At 36.7% G+C, this 18,469-nt stretch overlaps 1 protein-coding gene across 1 annotated transcript in view; it reads right to left on the bottom strand.

Moving 5' to 3' along the window:
- The window catches only part of LOC139975397 (guanylate cyclase soluble subunit beta-2-like), an 88,751-nt gene that overhangs the window by 43,824 nt on the left and 26,458 nt on the right, over window positions 1-18,469 (bottom strand). The window contains exons 4-6 of the mRNA XM_071983364.1: window positions 13,246-13,340; window positions 4,597-4,860; window positions 1,186-1,385 (exon numbers count right to left, since the gene is read on the bottom strand). Coding sequence (XP_071839465.1) covers window positions 1,186-1,385; window positions 4,597-4,860; window positions 13,246-13,340 — 559 coding nt within the window. The remainder of the gene's footprint in view (window positions 1-1,185; window positions 1,386-4,596; window positions 4,861-13,245; window positions 13,341-18,469) is intronic.

Genomic DNA, 18,469 nt, shown 5'->3' with positions numbered 1-18,469 from the left:
GGTGCAGAACAGTGTCGTCAATGTTGAACTGGCAAGCTGTGTGAAATACGCTTACTTGCAAATAAAAAAAGGAAATATTTCATCAATATTTATGATATGGTATATAGATCTATAGTTCTTAGAGCGCAAGATTTCCCACGTTTAACTTCACCTTGTCAAGTTTCGGTCATTTAAATGCGCATGTAAATTATCGATTGCAGAAAGCATGTTGGGTACAGACAAGCTTGAGATATGTAAAGTGAAATCACGACTGTAAAACTTTTACTCAGAGATCCCACTTCTGACACCATGTCACAGGATGAAAGATGTATGAAGACCTTGACGCTAAATCATTACTGACAGAAAGCTGAAATGAGTTGACTGCAAGATAGGGTACTGCCTTCAGGGTAACAGACACTTTATCGATCCTTTAAAAGAATATTCCGGTGGCGGAAGTTGATTGCTAACACTTGGCTGGCAATTTCATGCATCTTTAGGTCAAGATCTCACCCTAGTGGCATTTTGTATCGCAAAGATATGATTATTATTTTATTTTGTTGTTGTAAATTTGGGGATATTTACAGAGTGATCTATATCATCTGGGAAATTCTTCTGAAATATCTTTCATTGTCTTTATAACATTTCAATATTTGATCCAGTGAGGAAAATAATATTTCAATGAAAGTGTGATATTTTGATGAAATTCGTATCATACAGAGAACATTGACAACTAAAACAAACCTTCTAAATTATTTTCATTTATTTATTTATATTAATGTTTCTTTAGGTTTCGAGGATAAATCAAAGAGCAGATTGTGATAGCTTAATCGTGGCTATTAATAGAGGATTTACCCGTATGACATCACAGACCACACATAATGTAAACAACTTACTGAAATAATTGAAGGTTTATCCATTCGCAAATGTATCGATTTTAGATATTCAAACGATAAACTTAAAGACGTACTCTCATCTATAGCTCTTATTTGACTTGTTTGTACTTCAAACAACATTTACATAGACAAAAAAGTGTTATTGTTCGTTTAACGCTGTAGAAACAATAACGAACATGATCCATTTCAAATGCAGGTCTGCATGTGCAGTTTTACCCAACAAAATATAAACTTAAGATATAAAATGGTTGTAGTGGGAGTCAAGATAACGTCATTATTCTTCTTAAAAGAAAAAACAGGATATTTTTCTTACCATTTGGCTTTGGTTCAAGTCGTTTGTTTGGTCCGTAGTAACGATTGTTGGAGGCGGTTTCGGATGTTTCTTCTTCTGTACAAAAATGGCAAAGGTCACGTGTTCTTTCTTACCATTTCGTTCCTCCTCATGGCTTTCGTCGAGTACCTCCATCTTGATTTCACTGTCGAAAAAATCTCTCGCCACGGCTCTGACAATCCCTAAAAAGACGAAGAATCCAATTTCATGTCAGAATGACTTCTGAGGTGCATTGAGAGGTATAGTATATTGGAGGATTCTAACAGGTGTATGATTGTGTAACAACATACCATGCATTTAATGTGGAAATACAAAATGGTTTCTATTTTTTTTGGCATTCTTTGAAAGTATACTGGCATTATAAAATATCAAGGTATATAGATCCAAGTATTTCAACGTTCAAGATGCATCTGGTTCTGTCATATTTAATACGTTTTCAGAGTTTGACGTTTGGTCATTTTAACCGATCATTGACACCTATAAGAATTCAATGTGGGCTGGAAAACTGGCCGGTGCCTATGATCCTCTTGCATAATTGTTTGATTACGTTCAACGTACAAATAACGTTCTGACACTGACTGTTGTTTTCATGCGTTTGTCGAGGAGACTTACATAGGAGGTATAACTTTCAGCTCGAGTTATTATATTTTCATTTTGCTTACAAGGTTACAAACCTTTTTGACCTGAAGTATAACATTTGCCAATCATCTTAAGTTGGTGATTGTAAACTGCGGATTCCTACATGCCAGATTTGACTTAAATATGAACTGTAGTTTAAGTAATTTTCCGACTGAATTATTTTGACCTCTATTAATACAAATAAATTTATTCTGCTTTAATTAATAATGCTTTTCATATTGGATCAATCCAAATTTCTATTTTGAGTTACACTTGTAAACTATATCACCCATGCACATTAAGCCTGCATGTGTGCGCACGTCATCCTGACAAAATCGTCATACAGAAACATGATGTAACTTGTATAAAGTAAACAACAATAATCCTTAATTTGAACAAAGTTTCGTCTAGTCACTTCACTGATGCTGAGGTTAAGTCCTAAACGTCAACGGTTTGATTTTAGGTGACAGTTTCAGATTCATGTGACTAAAAGCATGTCATCAACTTCACAACCAATCAACCTTCACGACTTGAAAGGATTGGTGGGGAATCCAAACTGCATTATAAAGGATCCTGCCAGCCTTAACTTCGTGGAAATCCTAGTATAAAGTATATAGTAGATCGCGCAACACCCTTTTACCTAATCCTGTGTAGTATCTATTCCCTTGGACTCGCGATACTCACTTGACGAGACATCATTGCGATCATAAGGCTTACAGTCTCGATGTAAGGGGACTGTGGTTAAGAGTGGATCAAGTCATTTGCTTTTCGCAACAAGGCTCTATCTTGGGTGAATTTTGTTTAAAGCCTTAGCCATTTTGCTACTCCAAAAGTTTTTACCTATTAGGATAATAAACTTTCTTGGCTAGCATTCATGTTGAGATTCATCTCGCATTGGTTTATTGAGTCAGAATTGATGTTTTGATTTACATGCAAGAAATTCTGTCGTTTCGAAGGATAACCAATATGATAATCCTTTAAATAGTCTACTTTGTTACAAGCAACTTCACAAAACGAATGTTTCTCATTAGCATCTTTAATTTATATAGGTAGTATCCATATTCATGGAGTTGCCGGATGCTACTAGTGGCTATGTTGGTTGTTTTCGGTAGTAATATACGACTACCATGGGTTACCCACAACGACCTTGTTTGTCACCACTACATAAATATTGAACCTCAAATATATGATTCAATTGATAAAGTGATCTTACTTTGGCGTAAGTTGATTCGAGTTGATATAGTAATTTAATTCTTTGAAGATATTGTAATTGGAGATTGAATGTTACTCCTCTCAAGTAAGATGTGGTTTGCTGAGATTTTAATGTCAATTATGTAAAACAAACTACAACAAGAATGAAACATGAAGGAAGCAAGCTGCGTTTTAGGTGAGCCAACAAAACTCATAACTCTTTGGTATGTTTACATTGTAGTTAATCTTTAAACAGACGGTATCGATAGCTCCTGGCTGTCACCATTCTAGGTCACGAGTCGCGTCGTCATAACGTTTCCATGGAAACTCATGAGTTGAAGATCAAGGCAGCCATAACTCATTAAATTACATGTGTAACCAATAGTTCCGAAACTGATTAAAATTGGAACATAAGGTTCCGTATGAAACGAATCCCTGAGGACCCTCCTCTGGAAGGACGTGCAACCTTCGCTGTTTGGATTCAGCCAATCTTAATGATATATCGGTACAAATGTATGTCTAATATTGCTGTAAAGTTAAAGGAATACTTAAAGGAATAAATGTGACACGGCGCTCCTAGAGGTGTCATTGATTGATTGATTCATTGGTTCATAGATTGATGGACACTTATGCGGAAGAGAAACATATTCGATGAAACTATCCCTTCTTTTTTGTTTTAACCAGATGAAAAGCCTTCGTCACTCCAGGAAGTGGATTGTTGTATAAGTGGTATGAGACGTCATTGTGTAGCGGTTCTTTAAATGGTCTTAACTTTGTCCATTATATTATTGTTGTTGATTTGCTCTTGACATGTGATACATAAGGAATGAGTGCTTAGTTTACTTCACTTCGAATGTTTTTTAGGTCAATAAGTGATCCTTTAACAGAAGAGAACGTACTTGTACGGTTATAGGATTCCTTCAAGCACCGTCCCAAGTAGATAAGTTGTCATTGCACGCTTTTTACAAATCTCATGTGCTTACTATCCGACCCATTTACTCCAGTGTACTCGAATACTTCATGCATTGCTTTGCTATGCACGAACGTCGAAGTATTGCACTCGTTAAACCCAGATTGTAATCTACAAATTGAAGGCTAGAGAGTAGGAACATCTGCCAAGGAAGAGGCTAGGCCACCGCCGGATGAACACCCTCTAAAGATGGAAGGGAACCATATCCTTCGCCCCCTTCTATTTTATTACGTTTTGCATGCACAAGCCTAAAAATAGAAAGGCGCCTGGAAGTGATCGTTGAGGGGTACCTTTACCTTGGACTTCCTTGATCTTTGGCGCTTCTAGACAATCGTCCCATCTGCCTATTTGACAATCCGGCGCTGGTTTATGCCTAGACTGAATTTTGGGAAATTGGTTCCTTAGGTAAAGTTTCACCGGAGGTATTTGATATATATTTAACACTAAGGTCCACTCATACTGTAAAAAAAATTGTTGTACCTTTTCTTTTAAGCAGAACCATTTTCACGACCTGAAAACATTGCATAAAACATATAGTTCTTTGATTGCCATTCGGCTAAAATGGCAATGAATCATTATGTATATTTATGAGATGGAATCATGGATATTCATACCGACAACAATAGGATGAAGTCCTTTCCTGTGAGAGTAGTAATGCAGTATCAATGCGTCGTCCTCCATCCTTGTTTCGCATCGAAAGGAAGGTGCTTCCATTTGTTTGTAAGAAAAGCTAAGGTACGAGTGTAAGGCATCTAGATTCTCCAGAAAACTCATGAGATCACCACCAAGTACGCGAAGCATCTCGTCGTATCCTGATCTTTGACAAAATGTAAAAAAATATTCCCCAAACAGCTCGAGAACTGCTTCGACCGGTACACCTAGAATGGAAATGAAGAGACGGTTAAAAAAGCGACATTTGAAACTAAGTTCCATTTAAAGAATCAGATAACCGAGGTATGCATAATTTAATTAAAAAAATCATAGATACTTATTATTGATAATGTGAATAGCGATACTGCATATCATATTTTACATAGCTTAAAAGGATGACCTTGGACAAAGTATTAAGTTGGTTATGATATAGCCCTATCATAAATCAGGAAGAAAATTGTCGAATTTACAAAATGCAAAAACAAAAAATGAGCAAAATGGCTGGACAACTTAGTCTAACACAGTTCAGGTCCTCGGATGCAACGAAAAACTCGATAGAAAAACATAAGACTTATATAGTATCGTGTTGTTTTTGGTTCTTGTCATGAAAACATGTTCCGTTTATCACTAAGATACGAATGTTTAACATGATCCTTCACATTTGACGCGCATTTCCGCCAGTGTACATTGATTCCACATTCGACATCGATCGGTTTTATTGATCTTCTTCTGTTCAGTTCGTATATAACTACCAGTGCTTTGTCAACTTTGACAATTCTCGCAAAATAAACCTTCAAAAGAGCATTCGCAGTGATCAATTTATCTTCATTTGTGACAGGTGGTAAGATTGTTGCCTGATCAATCAAACTCTGTGTATTGGAAAGAAGATCGCCCTAAATCAATCAGACTTATGCAAAACACATAAGAAACGGATTTATAGTATTTATCTGTGACACACTCTCTTAAGTACCTCAATAAATTGCACATTTCTTTTACTTATGGGGTTATTCAAATATTGACATGCAGAGCCCAGAAAGGGAATTTAGGTGGAAAATGACAAAAAGCCATGCTTGATTTATCATCTTTATATAAAAATGTAAATAAAAAAACGAGTTTATAATATTTATCTGTCACACATTCTTTTAAGTATCTTAATAAATTGCATATTTCTATTACTTAATGGGTTATTCAAATATAACGACATGAACAGCCCAGAAAGGGGAATTATGCGGAAAAGGACAAAAGCCATGCTCGCTTATTCATCTCTAATGCTCTCAGACTTAAGCCTGCTGGAATTTCTAAGAATATTTCCTCACAAAAATAATGTCATTTTGGGAAGGTTTGAATCTAAGCAAATGTTTTCGAGGCATTGAGGTGAATCCAAAGCATTATCAGATGTAGTAAAGGAAAAGGTCTGAAGGAAGATTTTTTTTTAATGTTTCAGAGACAATAACGTTTTAGGACAAATTATCATGATTTTTGTTGGGCACATTGTTAACATTGAATGTAGGAACATATGACAGAATTAAAAGGAAAATTCGATGAATACAGTTAATTAATACATTGCTGTGAAAGTCAATAGAACAGTTAACTAAAATGGCATAGCCTACTATGGAAATTCGATTCTTAATTAATTCTCCAGGTAAGCAAGCAAGGTAAATGTACTGTTTGGGATAAATGTTTAGTTCAGTCATTTTAATGTCTATCAAATATTTCAGTTCCAAAATTACTTCGTTATCTTACGAAGACGTACAAACTACTTCTACATTGTTCACTGAGAAGATTCAGTATACAGAGATTCGCTGGCTTTTGTTTGGGCCCCAAATCGTTCGACAATTGACAGTGGATATGGTCATCGATAATTAATTTAACGAACTCGTGTGCATTCTGCACTACTTTTCCTAAACAACTAATGTATAGCCTCTCTCTATTTGACGTGTTCGTTAAAGAAATGAAAGATACCTAGATAGCCATGCAATTGTTCTACTTCGTCAGCAAATTGAATGCTTCTCCCTCCTTCCTGCGGAGTTCTTCCGAAACAGATGTATTAATGCAATTACATGAGAGGAAGGGAAAGACAGAGAGAGAGAGAGAGAGCCCATTGACATCACATCAGTCATTCGGCCTACTGTATGACCCGGCATAAAAACCTAATCTTTGAGTCTTGATGTCCCTACAGGCTTAGATCTTTTATAGCGTAAACGGACGTTTCTTTCAGTTTATTAATAACGTACTCAAATCTCAAGCCGTAGATGAGATCTCTTTGTGCGTAATGAAATGGTCTCCTTTCTGCTTCCTTGCTTATATAGCTACTATGAGACAGGCTAATGGTGAATATATTCATACCCACTGTTCTAAAATATTTGCTAGTACTCCATGGATTTGTACTCATATCCGCACTCGTACGGGGAACATTTTGGAATCTGGCGCACAATTGAGTACTCGTAGTCCCGCTTAAAGCCTACATTCGAACTCAAACCAGGGGGAGGGGAGGGGTTTACCTGTAATCTCATGCATGCATGCGTGCTTTTATACTTGTACCACACGTTTGAGATATCAACTTCCAAAACCAATTAACAACACATATACGGACAAGACAACTGAGAACTCGGGTTAAACCTATAATTCATATGTAAATGTACCTTTAATATGTCTAATTGCTTTGAATCATTAGGGTTGAGCTTAGTTCCGACCTTCAGTTTCATAAATATTTGCATAACTTGTCGTTTATCTTATAAACCCTAACAGATATTTAAAACATGTGACTATATTGATCTACCTTAATTTGTGATAAGATATCGTAACATCTCAGCATACCATGGAAATTCAAAGTAAGCTGGAAGCAATAATCACGTACGTTCCAAAATACCTTTTCTTGACTTTCTCCACGAATTCTTTTATAAGCCACTGGTTTTCTTAGGACATTGTACACCACAGACATATCCGATGGCTTGAAACTATAGGATTTAATATATGTGTAATTGTTCTCATTAGCGCAAAGTTATGTCGCTTTCCTTGGCAACAGCGGATGAAGAAAAACTTTAATCGATCCAATTTTGATGTCTTTAATCACGCTTAATGGGTTAACCACACTCTCACATTTTCAAGTGTGAGTCCTGAGGCAATGGAAAACGTTTCATATGTGATTAATACTGGAAATTTCTTCATATACCCGGTGTATACATTACTACGACATAATCCGGGCAACAGCCGTGGGTGAGTCTTGTTTTGAAAGATTCTTGTTTCAAGATAACCCATACTTGAGTTAAAACAAATGAACAAAAGTAAATATGATGACAGCTTAAACATTCCATGTTAAAGAACCTCTCTGCGTTGATTTTTACATATACCTATACTGCAATGTTCTTACAAGTCACTCAAGATGTGGCATAAGCGCAAAAAAACTAAGCAACTTGATGTAGTGTTGATATAAAACATAGACCTATACTTTTATGTTCTTACAAGTCACCCAATATGGAGCATAAGCTCAAAAAACTAACTAAGCATCTTGATGTAGTGTTGATGTTGACATAACCTAGACCTACACTGTAATGTTCTTACAAGTCACTCAAGATGGAGCATAAGCGCAAAAACTAACTAAGCAACTTGATGTAGTGTTGATATTGACATAGACCTATACTGTTATGTTCTTACAAGTCACCCAAGATGGAGCATAAGCTCAAAAAACTAACTAAGCATCTTGATGTAGTGTTGATGTTGACATAACCTAGACCTATACTGTAATGTTCTTACAAGTCACTCAAGATGGAGCATAAGCACCTAAAACTAAGCAACTTGATGTAGTGTTGATATTGACATAGACCTATACTGCAATGTTCTTACAAGTCACCCAAGATGGAGCATAAACGCAAACCTAACTATAAGCAACTTGATGCAGTCTTGATATTGACATAGACCTATATACTGCAATGTTCTTACAAGTCACCCAAGATGGAGCATAAGCTCAAAAAACTAACTAAGCAACTTGATGTAGAGTTGATTTTGACATAGCCTAGACCTATACTGTAATGTTCTTACAAGTCACTCAAGACGGAGCATAAGCACCTAAAACTAAGCAACTTGATGCAGTCTTGATATCGACAGAGACCTATACTGCAATGTTCTTACAAGTCACCCAAGATGGAGCATAAGCGCAAAAACTAACTAAGCAACTTGATGTAGAGTTGATTTTGACATAGCCTAGACCTATACTGTAATGTTCTTAGTCACTCAAGACGGAGCATAAGCACCTAAAACTAAGCAACTTGATGCAGTCTTGATATTGACATAGACCTATATACTGCAATGTTCTTACAAGTCACCCAAGATGGAGCATAAGCGCAAAAACTAACTAAGCAACTTGATGTAGAGTTGATTTTGACATAGCCTAGACCTATACTGTAATGTTCTTACAAGTCACTCAAGACGGAGCATAAGCACCTAAAACTAAGCAACTTGATGCAGTCTTGATATCGACATAGACCTTTACTGCAATGTTCTTACAAGTCACCCAAGATTGAGAAGAAGCGCAAAAAAGCAACTTGATGCACTCGCGGACAAAATCTCCTTCCATGGAGCATGTAACTGTACCTTGTGATCATGACGATGGCACGTAAATTGAGTATATACCAGCGAATATATAAATACACTAGTTGTAATACTATTTGATATTGAAATCCATACTATGTGAACTGTGACAGTTCCTAAAGCACGTCACTGGCCTATGTAATCGTGTTTTACATCAAATGGTTTTGTAAAGTTGTTGTATGTTTCTGTAATACTGACATAAAACATTGGAGTCTCATGACCTTCGGAGTTTCTGAAATCGTGTAAACCTCATGGACTGATTCTTACATTTTTGGTGTATCCAGTGTACTGAGTCACCGACAATTATAGTCAATAATGCTTGTAAACACCGCTATCTTATAATCTGTAACAGAATTCGGGTTCTGCATTCACACCAGCTGGCATGTAACCAACATTATAGGTGATTAATTTATGTAACAGTGGTATTCTTTTCCTGAGTGTCATATATTGTAGGGTTCTGCTCTTGCACAGCTAACACGTCACCAACGTTATAGGTAATAATGTATGTAATACAACGGTATATTCCACAGTGTCACTGCGGGCTTTGCGCTCGCATTAGCTAACCCATCACTAACGTTGTATGTAGTAAAAACATGTCATACTTGTGCTTTTACACAGTGTCACATATTGCGGGTCCTACTCTCGCATAGGCATATCATGCAGGTTCGACGTTAGCAATATCAATACCAGATTTATCAATCAAGAGAGGTACCATTTCCGAACCAGACACTTCTATTTAACTTCTGCCGTAAATTTCGGCGTATATGACTTGTCTATTTTTGTCCATGGCCATGCACTTAAAATAGCGTAGAAGAGTTGAAAGGTAAAACCTCTTACATCAACGAAATACTAAAATTAGCTTCATAGACAAGTAAGGGTAAAAAGTACCCACGAAGGCGTCAAGGTCTCAATTACATGTTAGATCCATTAACATTCATGGGGTCTGTTTGTCCTGCGACTTCTGTATCTCATTATCGATGAAGTCCTAAATATCTCTTTGGCCAATATTTCCCTCCCCCCCCCCCCCAAAAAAAAGAGGTTCTGTGAAGGTTACAGGTAATAGCTTTACGGGTCAGTGCTGAAGTCATGATACAACCCGCGCGCTCTGCGCAACTTTTCCGGCGATTATACTTATCGACTCGAAGCTGTGCAGTGTTAAAACATTCCAGGTCTTGATTATGTTAAAAGTCTCAGTATATACGTGTTTGCCAAATTAAAACTTCGACCTTTCCAGCTTACTGCATTACAAGCTCAGTGAAAATGACACCGTTCTATGCAATTTCCATATCAATATTCATTATTTTTATGGAGTTATCTGTCGTTAAACATTTTGAGCTGAATCAAATTCGCCAGATTTATTAACGAGTCCTAAGATTCTACAAACGTCATTCATTCAAAATGTGCAAGCCCCGCCTAACATATCATGCGCCAATCAAAACTCTCTGTTTTGTATATGACCGTTAGGCCTAGGACTACTTTTACTTTCGTGACTAGCCTGTGTTAGGTTCCTTCTCTTGAATAGTATCCTTCTGTCGGTCTTACCGATGTAGCTTGCGAAGTTGTGTCATTTCCTTCCAATGAATAAATAGGTGTTTTGTGGACGATACGAGTATATAAAGGTCTAGGTTACATTTGTGTATTGAACATGCTGATATGGGCGGTCGCAGTGATTTTACGGTAAATCGTTTGCGCCATATAGAGCAACAGAAAATAAATTTCTCTCTCTCTCGATTGCGACAGCTTTTCTCCATGAAACTCACCCGGTCAGAGTGCATTTCGAATAAGAAACATTGATCGGCTTCGGAAGTTTGTTTGCCGAAATTCATCAGGAAACACGTATTGAGACTTTAATCACAACTTTCAGAAGTATAGCTTATGATAAATTGAATTGTTACAAGTGCTAACAGGTAACAATGGAAACGATGATAGGCAATTAAGCTTTTTTTAATTGATGAAACAAGGGGTAACCGAGAGTACGCAAGAACCGTCCTTTGTAAACCAGAATGTACACAGGGAAACCATGCATACTACACTGTAGAGGTGTTGTTGATTGTATTTTTTAGTGATATCTTAACAATGAGAAAAAATCAATCATTTCTGTTGAATACACTTATTATGTAGCATATGATATTATTTTGTATTTACATACCACTACCCTCCACACTAGTTAGTCAAACTTACTCCATGAATCTTAGCGTGATTTTGACACACAAAAGATTTGAATTGGCGATTTATATAATGGAACTCTATAGAGCAATAAGGATTAGTTAGGATAAAAAATAAATAAAAAAATGAAATGGTATTACACATGTTATTAAAAATAGCAACGTGTACAATGTTGTATTTTAACAGACGAGTTAATTTTTAATGATGTTCGTAATATTGTGGGTCACCGTGTTCCAAAGTTTGAGCACATCAATGCGCCATATTTCATTAAAAATTAAAGAGCAAATTCCGACATTTTTCAATGGTTTTAAGTTCTGCGGTGATTTCTTATCCTTATCCGTATAAGTGACCTTTCGTAAGACAATAATCAGTGCGGCGAGGACGGATGGAATAAATCCAGCAAAAACAAAAAAATTATTACGGGAAAACGTTATCATTTTTAATACCCTTATTACCATTACACGCTTATGTTTAGGATAACTCTTTGACAGCCAGTATTTATCTAACGTTATAAGGTGACGTAAACATCGAACTATATTTCCAATCAGGTAAAGGTCAACACTCTTTTATGGAACGCCGTTTCAACACTTTTCCCCGACACTTCTAAGGATGGTTTGGATGGCAAGGTCATTACTTTGCTGTATTGGCTAGGAATTATTTTGTCACTATTTTGCCACCGAGTTTAAATGTACGACCCTGAATGACGGAATTAAGAAGATGAAAATTGAGGTATATTTTCTCCCCTGTTTGTCTTTAATGTCAACATGATCTTAGCATACGAGTTATGCTTACTTTTCAGTCACTTTTGTTTTATGAAAAGAAATTCCTTCGTGATGGCGTGATGGCTCTCAAAATGATTATTATTATATTTATATGAGAGGCACGATTGTTAGTGATTGGGATGACAATCAAATATCGCTTTTAAACTTTGAGCACGAGAAACCATTCTAATGAGTTTCTAGCATTATATTTGGGACGATATCGACCACATTTACGTCTGTTTCTTACATGAAAACGGTGAGGCACGATTGTTAGCGATTGGGATGACAATCAAATATCGCTTTTATACTCTGAGCACGAGAAACCATTCTAATGAGTTTCTAGCATTATATTTGGGACGATATCGACCACATTTACGTCTGTTTCTTGCATGAAAACGGTGAGGCACGATTGTTAGTGATTGGGATGCCAATCAAATATCGCTTTTAAACTTTGAGCACGAGAAACCATTCTAATGAGTTTCTAGCATTATATTTGGGACGATATCGACCACATTTACGTCTAGTATGATACATCTGACAAATTTGACCCGCATTTTTGGAGGCATTATAGTTTGTAAAACATGACTCATAGCTCTTTTGAAGCTGGAAATGTTTAATTGCAAAACAAAGTATCGCTAAATGTGCAAGCTATTTGTCCTTAATTACTGTTCCTTTCTTCCCCTATTTTATCTGAAAATCATATATTATGAAGATGGAGTTCATTAGAATGATTAAGGGTTAAAATTATTTGCATTTGTCATATGATAAGGATCTGTTTAGAATTGAATATTCTAGAAAAAGTCTTTTTAATAAATCTAAATTCCAAGCTTGTTATGAGCAGTACATTGCATAGGTAGTAAATAATATCATTAACTGGAAAACAAAAACAGCAGTCTTATTATTATTATTATTAATATACGTTTCATATATATATATATATATATATATATATATATATTTATATATATATATATTTATATATATATATATATATATATATATATATATATATATATATATATATATATATACATTCATACAAACTTACTTACATACACGCATACATACATACATACATACATACATACATATACTTACCGATAACTTCACTTGCCGCTGCTACAAGTCGCAAAGTAATATCATCGCTGTATCCGCTATGGGATATAAAACTGTCTTTAACCTCTGCTACATGTCTGTAAGAAGAAAATAATTGAGGTGGTGAGTACTTTATGTATGATGTAACCGTTAAGAATCAACAAACCACAAATTGACAATGACAATGAAACTCAATATCACATATACATATGAAAGTAAACAATAAGTCAAGTTAACAAATATAATTTATTTTACATAAGAAATTCGTGTGTGGATATGAAGAAAGCAGAAAGTATAATGTGTTTTATTCACGTTGAGAGATAATTTATTACCTGCAAACCATATGTTAAGTTTATGCAGGTCCATGCTCATTAGAATGCTAAGAATATCATTATCATCATGGAACCAACAAAATATCATCAGCAAAAAGTACAAATTTAATTAACCTCGAAAACATTGCAAATATCATTTATGTAAATAATACATATAAATTACGTACATAATAAATAGATTATGTATATACAGAATAAATCAATTAGGTGACTGAAGTATCTATTGTTACTGTCGTGTTGTTTAAAGCAGTCCTAAGTTTAATTTCGTTTGTAATATTTGTAATACAGTTATTTCAAATGATAAAAAATTATGAAGTAGAAATATGCTACTGATATCCTGGATCTGTTTACTATACAGTTGAAAATTTTCTCATCAAAAGAAAGTGAATAAACTTCAATACGTTACAGTATGTATCTACATAACGTAACAAGATAATAATAATAATTATAATCAGCAGTTATTTTTACGACGCTTAAGCGACCGCAAATGTGGGAGAAACCCGCAAGGGCTTATGGATTACAACTTACACGTCGGGTGGCTTCCAATTCAACATTTTAACTCACATTTGGAATCTTTTCAATTTTAAAAAGTCATTTCAGATGGGAATACCGTAGATTGCTCTTGGATGAAAAACCCACCTTACTAAATAACCCGGCCGGGTATCGAACCCGGAACCTCCCGATTGCTAAGCCTCATTGCTTCAAATGCCACCGCCTTTATCAACTCAACTCGGCCACAGCACCGGTACAATAAAGATAGGCCTATAAAGCTGTCACTTGGATCAATGTGTTTCGTGTCACAAGCTCTGTAATGCATTTTGGTTTTAAATCTCAAACAGCTCCGTCCCATTAAGTGAAGAGGGTATCTCCACACTTTCCACTTTGTAGGTAATATAGGGATGAAGTAACACTTACATGTATCTTGTTATTCACTCTTTTTTCAGACAAGTGTCCTCAGATATCAGAAAGTGATTAATCAAATTAAATGAAGATGAGTAATATGAGATATGACAATTATCCATGACATTGTCACAGTAGATATGTAATAAATAATACATTATTAGGCTGAATTGTTTAGTTACATTATATTATGTCTGGCTAATCCGTTGTAACTTTCTGATTATGTTGCAATATCATTGTTACTGGTAATAAATACATAAATTTAATGTCAGGGTGTTTAACCTGTCTAAAATAATTTTCGGCCATGGAAAAATATATTGTTCACGGTTGAATTCAAACTGTACATTTTTGCGACCATTATTTATAAAATTAAAAAAAAAATGGGTTGTCGTCTCAATGTGAACTATAATCAGTTATAATGAGGCATATGTGCCGTATTATTATATTTTTGTTCTAACATTACACGTTATTAATATCAATATATATATACGTAATGCCTAAAATACCAAACGTTTTATTATCCTTCTCTATCTCTATACCTACCTCAGTAGTGCCATTTTAACCCCCCCCCCCCCCAAAAAACAAAAAAAAACAAGTAAAAAAAAAACAAGCAACAAGTGGGATGAGTTGGCAGAATTTAAACCAACTACGAATGGTAGCGCGGAGGATGCAGTGAGCGTTGATAATTTATGAAATGATTTATGTAAAGAAGTTCGACATACTCAATGAGGTGAATAAAATCCGTTTTCTTACGGTAAAAGGAGTTTAACATTATTTTACAAATATGAACAATGCAGCCAAGACCTACATTCAAAATATTTGATTATTTTTCTTAACTCCAGTTAAAAAAAAAAATCTATATTAATTTATGATTCATGCTGTCATACGGTCGTGTTTGTCTTGATCATTGCCAGCTGCCATTAAAAATAAATAGTTTGAATACATTCAAAGAGAAGACCGACAGAATTATTGATCTTCGTAGCTACAATCTTTAACTCCAAAGAGTGGGAATTCACTCTCTGCGAGTTAAAAGGACGATCACTCCTTTGAGATGTGAGTTTCAATCTAACCCAAGAGTGACTTCAAACAGCAAAAGTATTGCTCTAACTCTAGAAGATATTTTCGCTCTATCTGGAGTAAGCAATTGGAAGGATTTCATTCTCAGGAAGTTGGGGATTTCACTCCTTAAAAGAGTGGTCATAGTGGGCACTCTGAAAGAGTGAATTTTCAATCTCCGGAAATTTGAAGCGTGCATCAGCTATACATCAACATCTTTGGCACTTTCCCCGTTTTGCAGACGGGCAAAATATGAACCTTTAAGTTTGAATCAACTTCGAAAATCAAGCTAAGAATAAACTGTGCGGAGGAGATATACAACATTGGTATCCCTGCATGGGGAAAGCCTGCCGAATGTCATTTTATTAGCCTTATATTATCCTGTACATGTTTGTTTTTGAACTTCGGTGGGGAAGGGGGGGGGGACCTGACACGTTGTCAAAACGTTGCATTATTTGTTAATTAACCCACAAACAACAGGCGCGTATCCAGGATTTTCAAACCCGGGGGGCGCGAATTACTATCTAAGCGGAGCGCCACCATCGGTTGGCGCGCAGCGTACAAGAAAATTTCTTGTTTTGATACCCCCCCAGATCACCGGAAACGGCACTTCTCGGGCTTGAAATGACCAACCAGATGTACACTTTTTGCCTGAGAACCAAGTATTTCCAATAGTTTTTTTTCCATCCATAACCTTTTTGAAGATTGTCAACCCGGCACACATCATGTTCGACCTGATGGCATCTCCTGTGGGTCTTTGCTTTTGTAGGTGATTCTACGTCGCGGCCCACAATACCCGTCAGCCCCACTTTTCAAGGTTTTAAGCCCCATATTTGTTCCGAATTTGAAAATTCACATTTCTCGTGAATAAACTCACTTGAAAACATACCCATAATGTTGTACAAAATTTCATCTATGGACAACCAATGTAGAAAAACTTCCTTCAACCCCTAACAGAGCGGTGAAAATTGCACGAGTAGAGGGAAGTGTGATGCAGAATGTTGGTCAGAAATTTCCGACACAGTTAATTTATTGGTGTAGAAATATTAAAACCTCTTATAACGGCTATTATAAAATTGGTTTCGGAAATGAAAAACTAGCAGATATTTCCGAAACCGAACACTATACACATAGGCGTAGGAGGCGCGGCGGAAGTGGCGGAGCTAGGGGTATTGGTCAGGAGGTGCGAGAATGGTCTGTAGGGGCGCTTTCAACACTATCTAAGCGGAGCGCCACCACTGGTTGGCGCGTAGCGTACAGAAAATTTTTGAGTAAAGATACTCCCTAGATCGCCGGAAATGACCCTTTCCGGGCCTGGCTAATTTGCAGATAAACGAAGAATAAATAGGTGTCATCTCCAAATGACACCAACAAAATGTGACAAATGTCAATAAGTAGATGAGAGCGCAATAAGAAAGTCAATAATCTAGAATAAGTAAAAAGTGGTAAAGAGCTGAAAAAGGCGCCAGCAGTCCATTTGAGTCCGTCAGGGGGGGGGGGCATCCACCCCCCGACCGTATGGACGCTGCGCCACTGCGCGGCGGGGGTGCAGCCCCTAATTCGCCATTACTAATATAAAAGAGAGTTTTGACATAATTGGACCTGCTTTTTATACATCTACATGAGACATGTCGTTGTTTACATTAGCATCCCGCGGTCAACTGCGCACTTTTAACGGTACATAATGGCATGCGATGTAATAACCGATGCTTGCTTATATGATATCGACATTAACACGTTGGATGTTGAACGCGCGCTTCGCGCGCGAAAATTTTTGGTTATTATTGCAGGCAAGTCGGACAGTTTTGAGGCTTTTCATCCTGGAACGCCATTTTCATGCTCACTGATATGATGTGATATCTGTTGTTTGCGTTACAAATTCGAACAGGCGCGTAGCGAGGAATTTGCCAAGGGAGGGGCGAAGCCTGTAGGCAAATTATCTCAGCGTAGCGCCACCATAGGTTGGCGCGAAGCGTACAAGAAAATTTTGGCCGAAAATGCCTCCCAGATCGCTGGAAATGGCACTACCCAGGAGCATTTGTTAGCGCGAAGCGTACAAGCAAATTTTGGCAGATCGCTGGAAATGACACTTCCCAGGTCTTGTAAGTTGCATCTAAGCACTTTCTATTTTGAAATTACTTAGCGATATCATTTAAAACAATGCTGAATGGGGGGAGGGCGGGCGGTCGCCCCCATCCCAAAAGTCGTCATGTTCCCCGACGACACGGTCGAGTTCGAGACCAGCCACAGTTGGTTTCATAGCACAATTCTACACACGCGTTATGATAGACCATATATAGTATATATATATAGATCATTAGTGAGAGAGGAAAATGGAAACGTCAAAAAATGGAGTTGTCGGTGTAAGGGGTAGGGTGAGTCACACTTTTACGAAATCATTGATCCGTCACTGGCTACCCTTCAGCGCTGTAATGATGTCACTGTTCCTCTTTCTCTTCCCGGTGTCTTCGCGTTTTTCTTTTACTCCCTCCTTTTCTCCTTTTTCTCTCTTTCTTCTTTTTTCTTTTCTCTTCCTTCCTCTCCTCCTCTTCTTTTTTCCCCTCTTTTTTCCTTTTTTCTTCTCTTTTTTTTCCCTCCTCTTTTTCTTACCCGGGGGGCGCGCGCCCCCAACGCCCCCCCCCTGGATACGCACCTGAACAACTAGTTAAAATAACATGAAACACGTCAAAATTGATCTGCTAAATTACCGTAGTTCTTATGTAAACTGAACCAAACTTGTCGTTTATCATTGGAAATATGGAATGCCAGTATGAATCATCAAAAAATTACCATCACGAGTGCTAAGACATTGACCTTTCATCTTAAACTTATCAAATAAACAATCGTGGCTTTTTGAGGAAATGTTAGAACAGACTTGTCCATCTGAAATACGACTGGTATATTTTGATGAAAGTCAAGTCGCGCGCCTCAGTTCGAGA

Source organism: Apostichopus japonicus, chromosome 10, assembly GCF_037975245.1.
Source record: "Apostichopus japonicus isolate 1M-3 chromosome 10, ASM3797524v1, whole genome shotgun sequence".
Classification (NCBI taxonomy): Eukaryota; Metazoa; Echinodermata; class Holothuroidea; order Aspidochirotida; family Stichopodidae; genus Apostichopus; species Apostichopus japonicus.
The sequence above is the reverse complement of the archived record's forward strand: the minus strand, read 5'-3'. Positions and strand labels throughout refer to the sequence as shown.